Genomic DNA, 21830 nt, shown 5'->3' on the forward strand with positions numbered 1-21830 from the left:
CAGAGTTTCTATAATGTGGATAAAAATGAAGCCTCATATTTGCATAATTACCCTGGCTTTATCCGTCGATGAATCTTTCGATTTTGCCAATAAATCGCTTTAAATTACGCTAAGCGTCAGAGCAGAGACGATGCATCCCGGAGATGATAGATAAGCGTGGTTTACGTGCGCGTCACGGAGCGCGGTACACGCGCGCGAGATCAGCGACATTTTTCTTATTTGGCGGTGGCGACGATTTGCAATTTGCGACGTGCACACGGTGACACCGCGATACGGGACCAGCTTCGCGAGAGGACGTCGAAGAGACGCGTCGCGACGAAACACAGGCGTAGATATACGAGTGCCTGTTTATCGATTATCGACGTGATCGATATGGGCGAGCCAAGGCAAACGAGTCGTATTAATAATATTCCTTCGGCGACACACGTGGCGGCTCGCATATTTCAACCTTCCTCCCCCTTTTTTTTTTCTTTATTCTTCCCAACGCAGCTCGGATTATAATCGCGGTTACGCAACCCAATTACCCACCTTTCGCAAATTGATAGCAATTTGCGGAGATACAGGTTACCGGGTACGCAACTAAATTATGGACGAGCGAGAGGCTGGCCGCGACGCTGTTAAATTCTCTTCTGAGAGTTATCGATATCGCCTCACAAATTAAATTACCGAGTGAAAAACTGCGATCGAGATGGAAATAAAATAAGGCCGAGTTTCGTGCGTTAAATCGTTGGCACGACACGTGACTCGACTCGAAACGTTCCTTTATCGGCTTTTCTGCTGCGAGACCGAGGATTACGCATCCGCCAGAATTATCGCGATGTTTTCCGAACGATAAGATAATTTCGCGAGTTCTAGCTACGTAAAATGGCTCGCTTTAACGGCGGAAAGAATCGATTCTGTTCTTGTTTGCACGTATTTTCCGATAACCGGGAATTACGGGCGATTCTATATCATCTGGCACTTAACTAGAATAACCAACTAACAACTAGAATAGGTTTGTACCTATAAATATATTACACATGTATATAAATAGTTATAATTAAAATGATACGTTGGAACTGAATACTGGTATATACTGATATATAATTATATTTCAATTCAAAGAAAACAGTAATATTATGGTAATATTGCATAAAATTCGTATCTTACAGAGTGTCCAGTCTTAAGATCGCTATTTATGTCGTAAATTAATTTTTTTGCTAATGTATGGTCGCAGTGAACGTCTAGTAACGTTACCAACGTAATCATAATAATCGAGTCTCACGACAACGCCGATAAAATTTCAACAAGTTCGATGTAACGCACAGGAAAGCGTTAAAGTACCTTCGCGTAGATAAATCATGGAGCTCGCGAGAGCAAACCGTTTAGCGTCGCCGTAAAACGTTGCTATCAAAATGTTTTGCCGGTCGTGCCGGCAACGCGTTTTTCAATCGTTGACCCGCGTTTCATTTTCAGTCGCGTCGTTCGAGATCGCGAGAGCGTGGCCGAATAGAAACGACCGCGCCCATTTCGAAAGGAAAAACGGCGCACTCCAGTTTTGAAACTTTCCGTTTCGACGCGTTCGCTTTTCGAAAAGTCATCGCTCTCGCTTCGATCGCGCTTCGAACTCGGCGAACTCACGCGCGGAGGCCGTGCACCATCCACTCCGGTTCATCTTAAAATATCCCCGTGCCACGAATTCGCGCGATATGCCTGACCCAAATATAGATCTCGCGTTTATGAATGGAAAAATGCAGGCGAATTCTTTGGCTCGGTTCCAAGAGGCCTCGTTGGCCGGCGTCCACGAGGTTTCAGGCGCCGGGACGTCGAAGCCAGTTTCACGCTGCTGGAAAATCACGCTCACGCTCGATAGGTTTCTCGCGGTTGATAATTGGAACCAAGGGGGACGAAACGCCTCCGTCATCGTGTTAAGCCTTTCAGTGTTTCATTCGCAAGTCGGTACGGGCTATCTGAATTTCTTGAAAATTGTTCTCTTCGTATTTAAGAGGCTAGAACGATAATGCTATTGACGCTCGTCTTAATGATAACGCACGGATAGTCAATTAATAGAACGTTGTAATTGATGCAAAGTTTTGAAGCAGTATTACAATTAACGCGGAATAGATTAATGAACGTCTACTCGAGACGTATTAACAGAGACGTCACTTTGTATTCTCTATTTCAAAGTCTGTCATACGAGATGTACATATTGATCAATGGACACGAAATCCATATAAAGCCAAGTCCTTTTTAAGCTTTACGCTACGGTTATTGTAACACGTCCTCGTTTTCATCCAAGTATTTTTTTTTCTTTTTTTTTTTTTTTTTTGTTAAAAAATCCCTTACGTTTAAAGAAAAGAAGAAAGTAGCGTTATTAATACGTGTCGTTTGTCGCTGGAATTTCACGTTAAAGATGCTGCAGAATATAAAAACTGCTTTTCTCGGTTGAAGCTAGAGGCGAGTTCGTAATTTAAAAAATCGCAGCTGGGTTAATCAAAAGTGAAAGGATCAATTTCGACTATCAACACGTACAACTTTTCTACCCACGTCAATCCTATCGTTCGATCGTTCGCGTTCCCGTTCGCGGAATGTCATAGCTCTTTCGAACTCGTGGAAACGAACGGTTGAACGATCTCGACAGGCATGCAATAATAAACGCGATATCTAAACTGGCGCCATAGACCGTCTACTTCTCTATTTGCCTTCGATCTCCGATAATCGCGTTGTTTGAAATTGGTACGTTCTCGCGACAGCCCGAACGTTGTATATTCTCTATCGAACGTTCGTTATTCTAGGCTTTCTGGCGAATTGATTTTTCGACTGATTTTCTACGGAAGAGAGGCGATCGACCTCCGAAGAGAAAGGGAGAGATTCATCAATGAATTCTCGGGGCCTAGCCTTGATAGTCGGAGGAGCGAGCTTGTACCGAGAATTCCATTTCTGCCATGGTCAGTGGCTCGCGTTCCCTCGATCGATGCGCGCCAAGCGTCGAAGCGGTTCGTTCATTAGGCAGAACGCCGCGTTCGATGAAATCGATTCATCGGCCTCTTAATGGGATAACCGAGCTCCGCCCCGTAGACGGCGCGTTCCGAGCGAACGCGATACGAGTTAAGGAAAAAAGACCAGCGATATTTCATACGTCGAAGGAAAAGCGACTGACCGATCTCTCTTTTCTCCCTTTTCTACACGCTTCTATCATGAAACCAAGATTCCATACCTAACCATATAGAGCAACGATAAAATTTGTGCTTCGACCGGCGTGTTCGTAGCGTACAGTATATAATTACGTTCACGTGGAATCGATTTTGCAAAATGACTCAGATTCTACACGAGTATTGTTGGGATCATTGGTAACCCGATTCAGGATACGCTCAACGTGTATTGAGAGATCGTCCCACTGCATAGTATAGTCTGGCAAGCGATATTTCGTTGCCAAAATTGAAGATACTTTTATATAGACTTCTTCTAAACGTAAATGTTAATTCAATATTAGTTTCCACGATGCAATTCAACTATTTCTTGGAGATTATTCAAAGACACAAGAAATTTCATCAACGCTGTCCAGCCCTGTAACAGTGATGTTACAGTATATTTGCTGCAAAGGTATATTCGAAGATTAGTATGCAACAGAAATATTCATCTTCATAAACGTTACAATAAGCGAAATACGAGTGCATGGAATATCGAGGTTTATTGAACCTAAGCGTTTAAAAACTATCTATACTCTAATAATATCTATCAAAATATAACACGCATTTCACTTGGTACAGGCTCGAGGAGAACAGCAGGGTTAATGTATTCTTTCTCGTAACTCGTTCCCTCGTACAGCGCGTGTTGCATTCACGTCTACCAACACGTACATGGAACACGCACACGCGTGTTCTCGCGTCTGGCCGCAGAGCGTAGGGTCGCTTCCCCCTTTTCTCAACCGCCGGAAGTTTCAATGAACGCGAGAGACAGATCCTCATAAATTCGTTGTCCGTTGGCTAAAAAGCCTTGCAACTTCGCGCAGACGCTTTCGCGTGCTTCGCATTCCGATCCTCCGCCGAGTTTTAATCGAGAAAATTCGATCGTCGACCTCGGCGATGCAACACCAAGAGAGAACGATCGCAGATGCGCCGAGGCATCGTGAGAATTACCCGCAGCGACGTTTTTCTCTCGAAAAGGTAGATAACCCTGACTTAATGGTTCGCGTCCTTCCTGCAGTTTTTACGATCGCTCTCTGTGTTACGTTAAACGACGACATCCGACAGACCGAGCTCCGAGAACCGGCTCACCTGTTACACTTTCCTAGACACGCTCGATCGATACATCGCACGTAACGTGGCGTTTTGAACCGAGCGAGCGACCGACCGACCGACCGCACCTCCCTCGTTCTCGTAAAATTTAGAAACGAACGCCGTAAACGAGCATTCGTCGGTCGAATCAGAAATGGAATATCCGTATGATTTAAACTGGCTCGATCCAGACCGTTCTTCGGTTCGACGAGGAAACGATCAAGAAGCGATTATCCTATTTGCCAAGGAGAATACGCGCTTGTTAATAATATTCGTGGTAATCGATCGCGACGCCTACATCGGTTACGGCGAGGAACGTTCGCGAAACTCGAATGACGCAGGAACTTCGTAATGGCTAATTATGGAAATGTCTTTGTTCCTTATTGAACGACTTCCGGGACTCGGACGAGTCCGTTGCCAAACACGCTTGCCAGATTCTCACTCCGAATGATCCGCTCTGGCCAGAGCGTTCGTCTCGTTCTAAAGCTGCGTTCCCATCGGTGTTCGCGAACATGTTCGCGAAGAACCATTTCCCGCGGAAACTGTTGCGAACATTAGCAGATACGATGCAATACAGCTACGAGATACTTGAAAACTGTTCGAATAACGCGTATACCAAAGATAAATATCTTTTAGATTTATCTGGACGTGGTTGATGCATACGTAGAATCGAAATGCATAGTAATTGCGATTAATACGAGGGTTCTAAGTCTCAGCGACGTTTTTGTGACGATGGTATTATAAAGTTTCGCGATACAAAGCGTTGAAGAGCAAACTGGAGCGCTCGCGATATGAAGAAGCAAGAAACGAGAAGCAGCAGAGTAAAACGCATTGATAGGACTCGGTGGACGAAGTGCACGAGTGTCGAAAGCAAAAGGGGCCACACGAACAAAACATCCCACGACCTCGACTTTACAGGAGCACTTTTCAAGCATCGTGCGACGCAGTCCGGTCACGTTCAACTCGTAACTCGGTATAACGAAACGTAACGCGCAAACTGAATCCTCGAGCGGAACGAGCGTGCACGCCATCGTTCCTTCTTGGTCTTCTCGTCTCCCCTCGCGTGTTTTACCAATTTTCTTCGTCTATCTTACTTCTCGATCGAAGCTTCGAAGGTGAATCGCTGCAGGAGCGAGGAGGAATATTTCTAACCGACGTGGTATTCCACGAAGCGAGACGATCGAGGACTTTTGCAATCGTTTCTATACGCTGTTGGTCGCGACAGTCACTGTTTCGTAGAACGTTGACGAAGACTCGCGACGATAATGTTTAGAACATGGCAGCGGAAAGAAAAAGCTTTTCCTTAAACGTTTCTGTCAGGCTACGCGTTACGAGAATTTCGCCGCAGGTTGACAATTCGCTGTCCTTGCTCTGACGACTCGTCTCCGAGATATTTCTCAGTGTTAAAGTTCATGCAGATTAGAAAAGTTGGTTCAACGAAAATTCCCCGTTTTCGTTCGGCTATCTCCTATCTTTGTTCTATCGATGTCTCTTTGCGAGAAGTTTAAATAATTTCGAGACTGTAGAGAACGCAACGAATCTCCTTTCTTCGTCATAAATTCAAAGATTCCGTAGAACGGATGTTGCGAATCGAATTTCTTGAGGATTTATCGTGACGGACAAACCACCGTATCGCGAGTCTCGCTTTTATCTACCAGAATACATTGTCACTTAAAAAGATCATCGACACAAATTTCGTCGTTTTTCTTACGAGCCTATCAGCTTCTCTAAAATAATTCTCTCGCGGGCTGAAAACCGTAGGCGATGGAATCGCGAGCGAATAGAGGCGCGAAAGAGGATGCGTGGGCGTCTCGTTCGAACGGGCACCGAAAGGCTCGATACGCGAATGCAAACGATCGTCGATAAGAAAGGTCGTGGCGCGGCCTAGCCGAGCGATTCATGCCCCTTTCTCGATCGTTTTTTCCCGCCTCTTTCCGAGAGAATTCTTTCCTCTCGAAACAATCGAACAATGCGCTTGACTGCCGTACGCGAAGAAAGAGACAACAGAGAAGGAAACAGGATCCGAGGTTCTAGGTAAAAGAGAGAGCGATAGAGAGAGGGAGAGAGACGAAAAGAACGAAAGGGGACGAACGAAAGCTCCCTTTGTTGATATATCGTCAACGACAATACGCTTTTCAAGCTCCTAGCTAGCTAGAGCGACGATTATGCGCTTTCAGTAGTCACCGGTTTCAACTTTCAAACGCTGTCGAAAGGAGCGTCATTATCGAGTTTATTAAATGGTCACGTGAAATACTCGAGTGTGGCGATTAATTGCATCGATTAGTCAACGGACTAGGTACAGGGAATTAGCTTTTGTTCGATACTTTTAATTAAGTACCACTGTGCGTACCCATCGGAACGTTCAACTGTAGATCGGTAACTACGTTTTTGTACCCATTGGGAAAAACACACCTGCAGTGGCTGTAACCCAACGTGCTCCCTTTGCGAGCAGATGTTTCAACTCCATTATTCCTACTTTTTACACACCACCAAAGATATCCGGACACCTTGATGTTACACGAATTTGATCAGAATGTAGATATCACTGGTAAATTAATTAAAAACAAGGTTTAGTAGCGATTCGCAAAGAGCAAGATGACTACAACGATCCTCTTATCTGTAATTTTGTCAAAAAAAAAAAAAAAAAAAAAAAAAAAAAAAAAAAAAAAAAAAAAAAAAAAAAAAAAAAAAAAAAGAAAAGAAAAAAGAAAATGAAAAAGAAACAAGTATGCGGACCTTCGAGCGATAGTGTACAAAGATAAATTGCCCTACATCGTACAACAATTATTCGTAATTGTCGCATTACAAAGCAAATTACACTTACCTTGACTCAAATATCCTTCCGACTGAAATAACCCCGTCGTATATTCACTCGCACTCACCTGATCAAATAAAAGGAAAAGCAAGCACGAGAGCTCGTTGGTGGTTACGATTAATTATCACGATTACGTGACAAATGCGTCGTCGAATTGTCGTTTATCAAATAGCTTCAATTAAGTTAAGACATCGCGTACGAACAAGGCACGTAACGATCGTTGAAATCACGATAAGACAGATGGAAAAAACTACTCCGATGCATGTTGCTCGGTTCGCCAGCACCCGCTGTGCCGTGAGTTGGACCATTTTTGCTGCGAACGCGTTTCCCTCGCGCGCCCTTCCTTCACTGGCATCAAACGCTGTTAGCTAGTTGATAATCGTAGCGACAAGATCGCTCTAAATAATTCATTCTCGCTGTAAATGTCGCCCGGGTAAAGTATGAAACGGTGTTCTCGTTGGTGAAGCACGAAGTCTCGGGCGTAGATCGCATCGTACGGTTAATCGGGGACGCTTCGGCTGCTCCGGGATAAAATATGATCGTTCCATCTTCTTCCCGAGCGTCCGCGAGCTGCAAGCAATTATACGGAACGACGAAAGAAAATAACGAGCTCTTTTGTCTCCGTTGGCGGTCTGTGGAGATTCTTGAAAGCCTTGGTCGTCGCGAGACCACCATCCGTCTCGAGAAAAATTCTCTTTTTCATCGCGTAATTTTACTTCTTCGTGAAGCTACAGCTTCCTTCTATAATGGCGAATTATAGTTCTAACCTTGTTCGTTCGTTTCTTTCAGCCTCAAAATCTGGTCCTGACCGGCGAGTTCCCAGACTGTGACGTGAAGCTTTGCGACTTTGGTATCTCGCGGTACATCAGCCATGGCGCGGACATACGGGAGATTCTGGGCACGCCCGATTACGTTGGTGAGTAATCCTGACTCAAGCAACGGAAAAAGAATTCGCGTTAAACCGGGGCTCGCTGGATCGTCGATAGTGTTGGAAATTTTCCGCTGTCTGTTGGACTCGTAAGTAGGGGAACCTAAAGTACGATAACGTCTTTCATTTTCTTGCAGACCTTGAATTTGTCTGTCTTCGATTCGATAAGAGAATTACGCAGCCTCGAACTTAGAAATTACAAGCAATTCGTCATGTTAACTCCGGGTTCCTCTATTTCTCGTTGCCACTAGCCCAGTATTCGCACGGTGAATCGAGTCCGCGACTCGTTTCATACCGCGTAATTCCATTAGAGAAACAGACCTATTGCATAATTGGACGGAATAGGCCACTTTTTGAGCGGACAGGAAAACAACACGCGTGGCTTTACGTCGATCATCGACAAAGAGCATCCATTTACGATTACTCTCTGCTATCGCTTTTGACTTGGGTCTAACGGTGGCACAGCCAACTCGAACGAAACCGTCGTTGGACAATGCAACGTCACAAACCGTTGCATTCCCACGACCTGTTCTTCGTTGCGTGCCTTTCGATGCTTCCTTTCCTGGTTTCACACTCAAGTCGCGTCTCTCGCCATCGTTTCAGCCCCAGAAGTGTTGAACTATGAGCCGATCAGCCTGGCAACAGACATGTGGTCCATCGGAGTTCTGTTGTACGTGTTGCTAACGGGATGTTCTCCGTTCGGAGGTGACACGAAGCAGGAAACGTTCTGCAACATCAGCCGATGTCGCCTAGATTTCCCCGACGATCTGTTCGAAGACGTGTCCGAGGAAGCGCGCGATCTCATGCGCAAGCTAATGGTCAAGGATCCAAAGTAAGTATTCTAACGAGATACGTCTACGTATCCGTTCCTCGTTGTTCGAATTCTTTAAGAATGTTCCCGCGAATCTGTATCTCTGTTCCTTGCTGTACAAATTTATTGGAAATATTCTTGCGAATGACTGCTATGATTGATCGAGATGACGTTCGCTGACTCGTCAAATATATGATCATCCCCCATTTATTTCACTGTAATTTTATCCCGTGATAATTAACGTTATCTTTTAAAAAAGTAGCAACGGACCAGTCCATTGAAAATCATAGCCATCTGTAGAAAAGTAATTACAGCAAATTGCTCGAGACAATCCAAATCTCCTTTGCGTCATTTTTCATACAGCAGGTAATTTACGAGTAATTTGCAATTGTAAATAAAAATCGGACACATTCTTTATATAGGGAGCCGAATGAGATTTTATATTTCAAACGAACCATCTCGTCCCTTTGATACATGGCAAATTTCATCTTGGTCAACCAGCTGTATCTTCCCAAGGTATTCAAAGCCTTTTTTGGACTGTCCCCCGATGGAAAGCGTGTTACCGGTCGACTCGGACAGCGCATCGTCGTCGGAATGTCGCGATCTAACGTAACGCGATTGCTTTCGTTCCTAGAAGCCAAATAATGCCAACGTACTCGACCTAACTAACAGTGTTCTCGAGATGCACGCGCTGCCTCCACGCGGCCTATCTTCTTTCGCTTCGAGGTAAACGGTAAGCGGTAAACGTTCTCGGTAGGTCGCACGGCACGCTTCCTCGAAGGCATTATTTTCACCAGTGCCGGAATTCTTAGTAGCACGTTCTCCGATAATACTTATCCGCCGACCTCTTTAGTCTTCCATCGGAGTCGCGGCGCTGGCACCGGCGCCTTTTCGCCAGCGATAAACGCGAGGTCAGACGCGAACTCCTTCGTCTCTTTCATAACACGATCTCGAGTTTAGCGATGATTTACCTCGAGGCAAGCCTGCAGATTCGCGTCAGATGAAATAATTATCGTGATACATATCCACACTGATACATATCCAGTCGATACAACTATTGCCATCCATTTCGTCTGACCTAACTTTCAATATGAACCAGATGTATACGTAACTGTTTCTTTTACAAAAATCCGTTCTTAGTGGAAATATTTGAAGAAACGTGTCAGAACGTGGTCATACTTGTTACATCGAGTTTCCACGAACTTAACGTAAACTTATGCATAAAGTTTTCTCGGCTACATACGGTAACTATGTTTCAAAATATGCCAATATAGCCACGATAGTCGAATCTCGTTATAACCAGACTGCGAGTTCGTACGCGTTAGGAAATTTGAAATTGCAAAAGTCCACGTAATGTACGATAATGTAGTATTTAATACGACGTTCAATGGATGACATCAATTTCTACTTAGATTCTATTTGCTTAATCAGATTAGTCAGATAGAGTGAATTTGCATAAAAATATGCGGTCTATTTATAACGCTCATAATATATTCGTAAGGGGTTTCTACAGGTGTTCGTATAGGTACTTTCGCGAGGAACTGTGTAGAATGTTAAAAGGAAACTTCACTGCCTCGAAACTCGTAATTGTCGATAGGTATCGCGATACCCAGTTCGTCTCGTGCGAGATCTCGTGCAAAGTTATGCCTCGAGGTAAATATCATCGTGTCGGAGACGTTGTAGGTTTAGAAGCTACGACGAAAGTCTTTAAACTCGATCATTCGGCTTCCTGAATCCGCTCGTACGTGGAAGCAAAACGATCGACATTCCATCGAGACGACTTTCTTCGAAACGGGAAGAAGGACGTTGGCACATCGAACGAGTTCCGCTGAAAAACTCGTAGATTTCCTTATCGTCGACCAGTCGGACAGCTGAAAGGAAGTCTCCATCCGGAATATCCGCGCCCTTCCAACGCGAAAGTTGGCTTATCTCGTTGCCAGCGTGTGTGTTTTATCGTCGAACGTGCATGCGTCGTTTTCGTTCCCTTTCCATCCCTACGAAACGCGCGTTACGCAACTACGTAGAGGCCTGTTACCAGAGTCAAGACGTTCCGTGACTTGTGCCGGAAATGGCGACCATTCGTGAAATCGCGATGGTTTGTACAGAATGGGACACATTGTGAGATCGAATAAAAGAAAAAGGAAATACAACTATATATGTGGTTTGATACAAAAGCAAGGAGATTGCTCTCGTTGTAACTCAGATTAGTTGCCCCGATAAAAAGCTAGTAAATTTATACATTTTAAATTCAACAAATTTTGATCGAAACGTTAATCGAATTTCTTATTTGTTCGCTTCGTATTGATAATTTTATTCCATTGCTTTTCCAGCGAACGCTTGACCGTCACGGAATGCCTGCAACACCCATGGTTCGGCTCGTTCGACGACCCTCAACCACCATTATCTTTATCCAGCCGCCCAGCGTTGGACCAGTCTCCCGTCCAAGATAAATCATCGCAGGAAACAAAATCGTTCTCCAAATCTACAACGAGCGCGGAACACCAAACGACGACAGGATCATCCACGACCAAGAACGACTCAGAGAAACAAAAAGCGGTGAACGCTTGTCAGGGCATGGAAACGAAACCTTCGGCAAACAGAGCGATTTCCTCGCACACGGAGAACATATATTCGAAATCAAAACTGTCGCCCAAACCCACTAGATTCGGGCTGAGCTCGGATCGCAGGGACACTTTTAAGAGGAACATGGATTCTCTGGCGCAGAAATTTTCCGGCACAGAGGTCATGATAATCGAGCCAGTGCCGTCATCCGGTACCACAGTCTCCTCGAACGTAACAAGCAGTACGCAAAGGAGAGCGACAGCCACGCACACGATGCCAGCCGGAGAGGTGTTCAAATGCACACCGGTATTCATCCTGGGCGAAGAGCAACAATGCAGCGACAGTGGCAGTGATTCCGTTTCAGAAATATCGACAGACAGCTCTAGCGACCGAAGCAGTATTTATTCAGACGATTCGTTGGATTTTATCTTATATGGAAAGAGTCAAGGTAGAGCCAGTTTCCCATTCTCCGCTACGGAAGCGCCTTCCGACAGATGGGAACAGAGGCACCATACGAGGGTTTGGCCGAGAGAGTGCAACGGAGTGGTGAGCAAAGCTCTCAGCCGTTTTTCCTCAGAAACGTTGAACACGAAGTTCAGCAAAGCTTCCACGCCGCCAACAGTCCATGGTAAAACTGGATTAGAAGCTCTTCGCGAAAGGGGTGGAAATTTAGTTGTAATTCGTGAACCTGTAAGAGCTGGCAGATACACCAGATACAGCGAAGTACAATGCGAATCGGTGCAAGCACGGATCCGACGATTTCAGGTTCATGGAGCTTCGTAGATGAGTAAGCGCGTGATCTGTCCGTGAAGGACTTTCTCGAGCAGCTTCGGAATCCTGGGTCCTCGATGGACAGCAGCAGGATCCTTTGTACATATTACGTTACGGTGTACAGTAAATGTAGTTTCAAGAACGCGTTGCGAGACATCGGTAGTCGAAGAAGTACGCTGAAAAAAACAGAAAGTTATGGGATAACTGTAAATATTACAACGAGAAAACTTGCGGGTACCGATCGCTCGTGACGCATGTTGTATATAAATTCGGACGACCGAGATTCTACGAGAGAGCGGCGGTCGACCGGACCACGTTACTCGAGTTTCGAAGGTTTTATCGTACATAACGCAAGATTAAAAGGAAGAGCTTATTAGTTGATTGTGGTACGGTGGTTTATGGAAATATTTGAGCACTTCTAGGAACTTTTTACGAATTTATTACGTGCGGTTTATATGATACATTTTGAAATTTTCTTAGAACTGCGACGAGACACGATTTTCGTGATCGAATTGCTAATATAATTGGAATACTCTTGTTCCATTTTATAGTGCTATCGAAATTTTGAAAAATCTCGTATAATACACGTAGTAAATTCACAGAAATTTTCTACACCGAGTGCTCAAATAATTGTATAAATTATTACATGTAGATTGGATTCAAGGTGGCAGCAAGAGTTTCAAGCGAAACGTATCGACAGCTCGTTGTCTGCCATTACCGATAGACTGACCGGCCGTCCCTTCGAACTGTGAGATAGAAAAAAGAAAAGAAAAAAGAAAAAAAAAGAAAAACGCGAGTTACGCGTTCGATGCATCGAGTTGCTCGCGATACGAAAGTGGAAGATTGGTTCATCTCGTTTCGTTTTCTCTTGTCTCGCCTCTTCTCTCAACAACGTTTCACGCGAGGTCGACACTTGCGATAGTTACGCAACTGGGTAAATGTCAGGAATATGTCAGACTTCATTCGGAATTTTAGAGTAACAGCGAACGTGTATAAAGTAAAATGGCGCGCGAGCAGCTCGATGCTGAGCGGCGAGTTTGCCCAACCTAGCCATAATATTATTAGTCGCTGTATAGATCGTCGTGATAACAGTAACTCGAATTACCTGGAGCTCCGTTCCACGGATCTCGCTGAAATTTCAATCCGATAACTTGGGTGCCTTTACCGTATACGTTTAAGAGAAGTCGTGTCCCAGTCGCTTAAGCCATTAATGACCAAGCACAATAAATAGAACAGTAAAGGTAACACATATAAAAGTCTATCAAATCCATGGTATTCGCTATCGTATTCACCAGACTGTGGATCTTTATGCTTTTATGGGAAATTTAACTCTTAGAGGCTATCGTAGGCGAAGGTTTACCATAGCACATCTTTTGTAAAAAAGATACTGACAAAGCTAACGAAGTGGGATTAAATGTGTTTTTACTTTTGAATTTTTAAGTTTTTGAATTTAAAAAGTAGAATTAAGAATAAAACGGTTATTAGTTGTTATTGTTACAAGTAATAACATTGCTTTGTTATTTATCATACAGAACAATAAGATTAAAAGAAAATTTCACTCGCGATAGCCTCCAGAGTAAAAGATACAAAGATACGTAGAATCGACGCAATGGGCAAAAGTATATAAAACGTGCAAGATACCGTAGTCGTTAAAACATTTAAAAAGTAAAACAATTCTCCAACTATGCCATCATTTTTCTCATTCTGTCGAGAAAAATATGACTCTGGATAAACATTCGCAGTCTGGGATACAATTCTATAATGTAAATTGAAGAGAAAGAAGAAATTGTAACGCTGGCTCTTGATGGGTTGAATCCTCTAGCGTAAGCGAAGCACACGCGTGCATGTAGATATAGAAATGTACGAGATACACGGGGTAGAATCTCGCGTATGAATATTTCTGCGTGTACAGGCAGTGAGCTGTACGCGACTGATCGCAAGCATTAACCGCACACTCGTAGTGCCTGCTTTTGTTTGTCCCGTTCGTAGTAGCGTATCTCTCTCCGCGGAAATACGGCTCGTTACGCCGGAAGAAAAATGAACGCGTGCACGGCGGAAGAGCGTGGTGAGAGAACGAATCGATGCTTCCAAGAAGAGTCGGGTGAACGAGTCAAAGAAATCTCTCTCCAGTCTGAATAGAGTGCCTTAGTCGTACGGACGATTTAATCAATCGTACCGACGATCGATCGAAATTGAGAGCCTAGACTAGCTTTAGGCGTCTCCAATTCTTCTCGTTGGATCGATATCGTCTCTCGAGGGAGATCGGTGCCTCGTATCACAACGACATGCCCTGCTAAATATCGCGCTGCAACACTCAAAAATGAACCTGTTAGCTGAGTCACGTTTAACCAAATGCTCCTAGAATCCTGAAACGAAAATTTAAATATACGCGTGGGCTTACGATTTCTTAAAAGCCAATCGCCGCTTGTATTGATAATTCTCCTGTTTAGTCCGTAAAGTGACATTTAAATCAGAAAATCGACGAACATGATCCAGTTTTTTGAACCATGGCATGTTAAAACGCTACGTCATAAAATGACGCGAGAGTGATAAAATTAACGAAGATAAGCTCATCGTGCTTCTTCTGTGATCTTTCGAATGATAAACGACGCGAATGATATATTTATTCTTAAGTAAAATGAAACAACACGTAAAGGGATAGGAGATTTCTAGATGGAGAAATTACGTTTTCCAGTTCCTTCTTCGGTTAACAGGTTGACGTTTGAAGAAGCTTTTCCTTCTGCCTCTTTTCTTCTCCTATTACACATCTAGGATCTGTCGCATCTCAATGACTCAAGATACATCGCGAAACTACTGCCGTTCGTACTAAACGAGTCTTTTAGCCATTGAAATATGTATCCAGGGCAAGTTTCGTTGCGAGAAATGAAACGATCAATAGCTCTCGTCGAGCGAAATACCGATTTTTTCAATTCTGCGCAAGTTGGCGAGTATGAAACGCATAAATGTATAATGTATACATATCTACGTAGACGAAGTACGAGGACGAACGCTGAAAAAAATCTCGTGGAGCTTCCACTTCCGTGGTAGAAGGGAACGTTCCGTAAATACTAGTCATATAGTTGCTCGTGCTTTTGTTCGAACTCGTTCGTTTCCCTCTGACTAGCCGCTTTAAATCACGGTAAAATTCTCAACGTACAGTGCCTTTAGAAACATTTACACAGGGATGGAGGAACGAGAACATTCGAGCAGCGGGGACGAGCACACGATCGAAATGACGAGAATCGCGCGTCGACGTCGAAACAACCATCCGACGAAGCAGCAGCGATGATGCCTATAGAAAATGGAAAATGCGTTTGGAATCGCGATCGATCGAATCGCTTTGCGTCGTTGTTTCGTGTAACCGAGTTCCTCGTAGATCGAGGAATCGAATCTTTTCCGACTTCGCGAATATTGTTAATAGACTGCGGATTTTTATACATTTATGGCAAGTTTAACATTTAATCCAGTTGTCTTTCTCGCTTCCCCTTCGTGTACATACTTTCACATATCTTCCTCTTAGATCGTAAAATATTTTATTCGCGAAAGATGTGAAATATACGAAATATTACAAATAAATATTTAAACGCTATCTATATATTTTATGTACTGGATTATAATTTTTATTAGAAAAAGATAAAAGACCAGCAATATATCGTACTTGTTATATAATATTTAATGGACGAGACAAATCTCTGCTACGATCCCAACATTCTCGATCGCTTCGCAAAGTTATGAATTTGTATAAATATCCGCAGTCTAATTATTATCGCGGTCTGAGGCGTTCGTCCTTTGAAGTTCCGAGACGCACACTATCGAGATACGCGAACGCACGACACGAGACACAGGGAATATCTGACGTCTGACACGAATATAATATCTTGTCGTAGAGTATGAACACAATGAGCAAATGAAAGAGCGTGAGAGTGCGTGTTGCGTGATTTCACGATTGCCTCTGAGAATCAAAGAAAATCATAGAGACCTGTAATATAGTTTTGCTACGATGATAGAGAAAAAGGGCGTGCATCCGAAGCGACCCGGTTCGCCATTTCTCGGGGCCAATGCGTTGTTATTTATTTCCGTCTACTTTTCTGTCCGATATCGTATTTAATTATCCCGCGTGTCGCGTTTTATTCTCGTGGCTTTTTAGTCCGATCGTTGGCCCTCGCAGAAGGGCGTGCCGTTTCTCTACCCTTTCACTCGGGCGCGCCCTGTTCTCCGATCTAACTGATTTATCAATATTATTATTATTATTATTATTATCATTACAATTATTATTATTAATATTATTATTACTACTATTGCTATTATTATTACTATTATTATTATTATTATTATTACACTATTATTGTAATGTTATTAATTTCGAGGTCAATTACGATGAGAAGTATCGCGCATGTAGATGCTATTAAGATCTTCTGTAAATATTTCTCTGTCATTGTATTAATTTTAATAACATGCGAAATAAATCATTCGTTCAAATCATTGATACTTATATTTCTACGTACGAGCATTGGCACGCCTACCGATATTTCATGTAAATGTACAGCACAAGCCAAGGGCAGGATAATGCAAAAGGATGATACGTACAGGAGTTGAAACAAATGGCTAAACAGAAATTCTTAAAATTTACCAGAGTTTTCCAGTAAATGAAACGAGTAGATATCATAACACCTACTACCAGCTACTGCTAGTCACAGATAACAGATACGATTCACATACGGAAAATGGTGGATAAAGTGTCACACTCGGTGAGTCCGAGTTTTTTCCATACAGAGAACCAACGTTCTCCAAGAACGTCGGTTTTCTTTTCATCCTATAAATAGGCAGACATTTATAGCAGCCAGGTGACACGATGATTCACTGGCTGGATTTCCTGCCGAGACAAAAGTCACTGTTAAGCCCATTCTAATCTGACGCCTAGCGCGGCAAGTTCAACCTTTGCGCGTTTTATGGTTGCTCGCGTAAACGGAAAGGGATTTACTATTCGATACGAGATGTATAATTGCCAGCTTGTCCTGCTCGCATTGCACAATCTGCGACCAGTATGACCACGCACCGTGCAGATTTCTCTTACTCGTACTCCCGATGGAAAGGACATTTGTTTTATCATAACTCAGATAGGAGAGACTCGCGTTTACACAGTACAGACTAAACAAATTGCGAATCAAAACAGGAGGTTTAAAGCCAACTGCCGTTAGAATTAAAAGCAATAAAGAAAGCAACCGAACGAGACATTTAGCTTCGTCCACTGATCTCTTCTCATGGGAAATTTCATCGCGAAACGAGCCGCAAAATCCAACGTCGTTTAATGTTGTCGATGAAAGAGACGGAGGAGGGCGGGTTGCGAGACACGCAAACGTAGAAACGAGGAATTTTGGTCGGTGAAGGGTAACCCAGGCGAACAATAAAAGCGTATAAATTCGCAAAAGCAGCGCGGACAAAAATGGAATCGCAATGGCCTGTAATTACGGTGCTAACACGCCGCTTTGTCGGCGACCATTTAATGTTGGCGCGCGACGCTGCAGTCAGAGTTTTTTTTTCCCCTATAACTGAAACTCTCGATGTGGACTCGCGGGCTAACCTACACGCTAATTAACGAATCATAGTCGGCAGGCACGACTGCGTCGCCTTATTCGACCTCGGCAGGTGCTGCGCGAACGTTTCCCGGGCGTTGATTTAGCAATTCCTAGGCGCCAGGAGACGCCGAGCGATCGTGTGCCCTGAGGCAGCTTCCATTAACGGAAACGACTCGAAACCACGCGTTAATGTCCATCAGAAATATCGAGCGTATAGCAAGCCAGAGGAAAAGGGAAACGAATTCAGTTTCGAGAAATGATTTTCTCGAATAATTCGCTTGGATCTATAGGATTCGGAATATACGATACAATGGATATGGGATATGGGCAGGGGATAAAGAATATGAAATGTTAAATGTGGGACGAATGTAGTGTGCTGCGAAAGTGTACAGATATTTCTTAGACATACTAAATATGGAATGTGGAATACGAAAAAGGTAATATGAAATATGACGTACGGAATGGAGAGATAAAATGTGGTGAATAAGAAAGAAGTGCAGGTTTGGAATTACATGTGGGATAAATATAATGCGCTGCAAAAGTGTAAAGATATTTCTTAGAGATACTAAATATGGAATGTGGAATACGAGAAAGGGAATATGAAATATGGCGAATGGAACGGAGAGATAAAATGTGGGGAATAAAAAAGAAGTATGGGTTTGGAATTAAATGTGGGATAAATATAATGCGCCGCGAAAGTGTGAAGATATTTCTTAAAGATACTGGATATGGAATATGGAATACGAGAAAGGGAATATGAAATATGGCGAATGGAACGGAGAGATGAAATGTGGGGAATAAAAAAGAAGTATGGGTTTGGTATTAAATGTGGGATAAATATAATGCGCCGCGAAAGTGTGAAGATATTTCTTAAAGATACTGAATATGGAATATGGAGTACGAGAAAGGGAATATGAAATATGACGTACGGTACGAAGAGATAAAATGTGGGGAATGAGAAAAAAGATACGAGCTAAGAATACTAGTTGCAAGATAAGATACACATAGGAAATATGAAATGTGGGACGAGGAAATGGATATAGGACAGTGGATGTTAGATATTGAATTTTCGATATAGAGTATGTGAATAGCGTGGGATAGAGATCGTGAGATCTAATATGGAAATTTACAAGTATTATGGTAATTTACCCAATTGTAATGGTAATTTTTACCCAATGGTAATTTACTAAATTGGATATTGGTCGTGGGACGTGAGACGTTTGACGTTTGACGTAGAAGATGGGATAGGATTCGTGCAAGAATCGAAAGCAAGAGATTTAACGAGAAGTTGTGCAGGCTTTCGGGAAGGTAAAATATTTAACGACAGGACGAGATAAATGTCGCGAATCCTTTTGAACGGAGAAGTTGCAAATTCTGGCAATGTATCGAGGCAGTGGACATTAATCGGACGCCAAGTATGGCTGTAACTCGGTTATTAGACACGAGCCGGTCGTTCCTATTGTGTCTAATTCTTGGATCGTAAATCGTAGAGAAGTTGCACGTGCATGCTGTGCACGTCGTGCATTACGGAGCAACCAGCGCAAGCATCATACAGTCCTTTATGGTAGTCGGTAATTTGCATTCTCCGTGAATACTGGCGCATGTCTCCTTCGTTGTGTAAATAATGCCTGGTTGTCTCGTTTGCGAATCTAACGAGTTTGAATCTGTCTTCGCGATCCGTCATCTCAACCGATTGTTCCAGCGCGTTAATTAGAGAAAGAAAATTTCTGATATTCTCGGAGAAAGGTTCGCGCAGAGTTCAAACGTGACAGCGATCGAATCACGACGTAACTTTTAATAAAATCGGTGAAATATAGCGAAATTTAGCTTGAACGAAATAACGAGATCTTCCAAGTATGACATAATACACGCAGTTAATAAATATCAACTCCGTTTATTATGTTAATCTTAATTGCAACATTCGGTTATACTTATCCTAAGTGCACTAAGTGTTTCGTGACTTATGGACGATAGCGTTGTATATGCTTACTTTTAATTTTATCGGGTTCCGTGCAAAATGTATAAATTTGTAAATTAATAAATTTCCATCGTCGCGTGCGATCCTGAATTTACAGAGGTATTTGACTCGTTAAACACTAGGAAACGTCGGTTTAATTGCCGCAGCAATACGCTTAACTACGTTGCGTTGGCGAGTTGCAGATAACGCAGCGTCGTAATAAATAACATCGGACTAATTGGCTACCAGAAGATCCCGTCCATTTTTTATACGAGTTTGATGTCCGTTTTATCCTCTCGACGATTTATCGTAACGAAAAATTTGGATAACGAATAAGCTATTATCGTAATCGAATCTTGGATCGACTGTGTCGAATGGCTGGGCAATAAGTTATCCTTTTAACAGCAGAGATAAAACACGACGATGTACTAGTGCCGTTAACGCCAAACCCATGAAAACAAGCAACACGACTATGCAAATACACTTGACAGGAAAATTAAAGGATCGTTAACTTTTGGTCGAAAAATCGTGCATCTTCCAACTGCTGCAACTTCGTCATTTCTTCGTAACGTATCGTACGACGAATTGTGACAGTGCCCGAGTGTATGCAAATATATATGATATCTAAAAAATGTATTTTTCTTGGTGACACTGAAATTTTTTAATTTTCATTTCGTACTTATGAAAAAGCTGAGAGCGTCCGAAGCGGAGCTTTTTCTCTTTCAAGGGAACTCAGGCGGATTGTTCTACGTTTTATCCACGATAGTTCAAAATTCGATAATATGTCGGCGAATAATTAACGAGCCTTTAATCTCGCTGCGAGGTGTACTTCAAAACGACGCGCGGCGAATTATACGTTCGCTAACATCCCAAAAACGACGTTATTTATTACAGAAGCGTGGAGCGATCCTATCGATGTTACGCTTATTGGTCGACGCGCTTTTTCCAGAAATTAAACGGTCCTTTTCTTCATTAAACATTCCTCGAGCGAGCGGCGTAAATTAAGCGAGACGTTGTCTCGAAGGCGAACTGGAAGAGTCTGGTTTTCGTTTTTCCGCGATAAAAGTGAGACGTTCCGATCTGATTGCCGCGAAACGCGTCAACGCAACGTATCGAATCGAGGACGCTGCCGCGAATAACGAGCCATCGGAGTACCAATAATGACGCGCCGCTAGAATTTATTGCACCTGCCGGGTAAACCTATAAACAGAGATCATTAAGCACTACGGCGACGTTCGCCTGACGGTTCAGACGAGGTTCAATCGTCGTCGGGTAATTGATTTCGTTCGTCCAGAGAGAAGAGATGCACGGCCTCGGCTTCACGCTCCCGCTTACCACTTTAATGGCGGTTTTCCGTAAATGGCGGTTTTCCGAGAGATCACTGATCGAGAACTGGCCATCGCCAAGGAAATACGTACGATGCCGGCCATAAGTGATAGAACACCCGATGATATCTAGCAAAATTTCACTGCTTTTCGTTGCCTTTATCGTCCAATTATTTTATTGTAAATCCGTTGGTTAATTCGCGTTATACGCCCTATGCAGCGTAGAATGACGGCGATTAAAATAAAATTTATCGGAGTTTGCCAGGTAGGTGTCTACGCGGCACGTCGAGTATCTGAATATCGTGTTCTAACTTTCTATGTCTAATTTCCAGTTTATCGCGTACCTGTTTCTCCGCTTAATCTGATCGACAACGGCTACGATTTCGTCGAATTGTCAGAAACACAGACACGTCGTGTGAACTTTGCAATGTGTTTCTCGTTTGACGATCTGGCCTCCGTTCGTATGGAAGCTCTACGCTACTTGACGACGATCAAGCCATCTCTGACTCTGACAAAAGGTCTTGTCTGCCATTTTACGCGTTCTCTGGAACATTCGCTTGGACACATTACGTATTCATAGTTTTCTATTTTCCTTTTTTTCTTTTTTTTTTTTTTTGTCGCAGAATCTCCGACGAACATCCGGCGAATTAACGTACAGTGAAAGGGGAGACGCGTAAGAGAACATTTTGTTTCACGCCTCGAAGGTGAACGTCATAGGAAGCTGCAAAAAAGTGCTTGCGAATTCGTCATTGAAAGTAGACGAGTGGTGGATAAGCGAGCAATTATCCTTGGCGCGATCGCGATCGAACACGTCGCTGCTAATTGTCGG

General features: G+C 43.2%; 1 protein-coding gene across 2 annotated transcripts in view; it reads left to right on the top strand.

Moving 5' to 3' along the window:
• The window catches only part of LOC122574518 (serine/threonine-protein kinase 17B-like), a 64387-nt gene extending 47762 nt beyond the window's left edge, over positions 1–16625 (top strand). For both annotated transcript variants that reach the window (XM_043742216.1, XM_043742217.1), the window contains 3 exons: positions 7861–7987; positions 8603–8831; positions 11141–16625. In XM_043742216.1, the coding sequence (XP_043598151.1) occupies positions 7861–7987; positions 8603–8831; positions 11141–12155 (1371 nt within the window). In that variant the 3' untranslated portion in view covers positions 12156–16625. The remainder of the gene's footprint in view (positions 1–7860; positions 7988–8602; positions 8832–11140) is intronic.
• The last annotated feature ends 5205 nt before the right edge of the window (positions 16626–21830 follow it).

Source organism: Bombus pyrosoma, linkage group LG13 (genome assembly GCF_014825855.1).
Source record: "Bombus pyrosoma isolate SC7728 linkage group LG13, ASM1482585v1, whole genome shotgun sequence".
Taxonomy (NCBI): domain Eukaryota; kingdom Metazoa; phylum Arthropoda; class Insecta; order Hymenoptera; family Apidae; genus Bombus; species Bombus pyrosoma.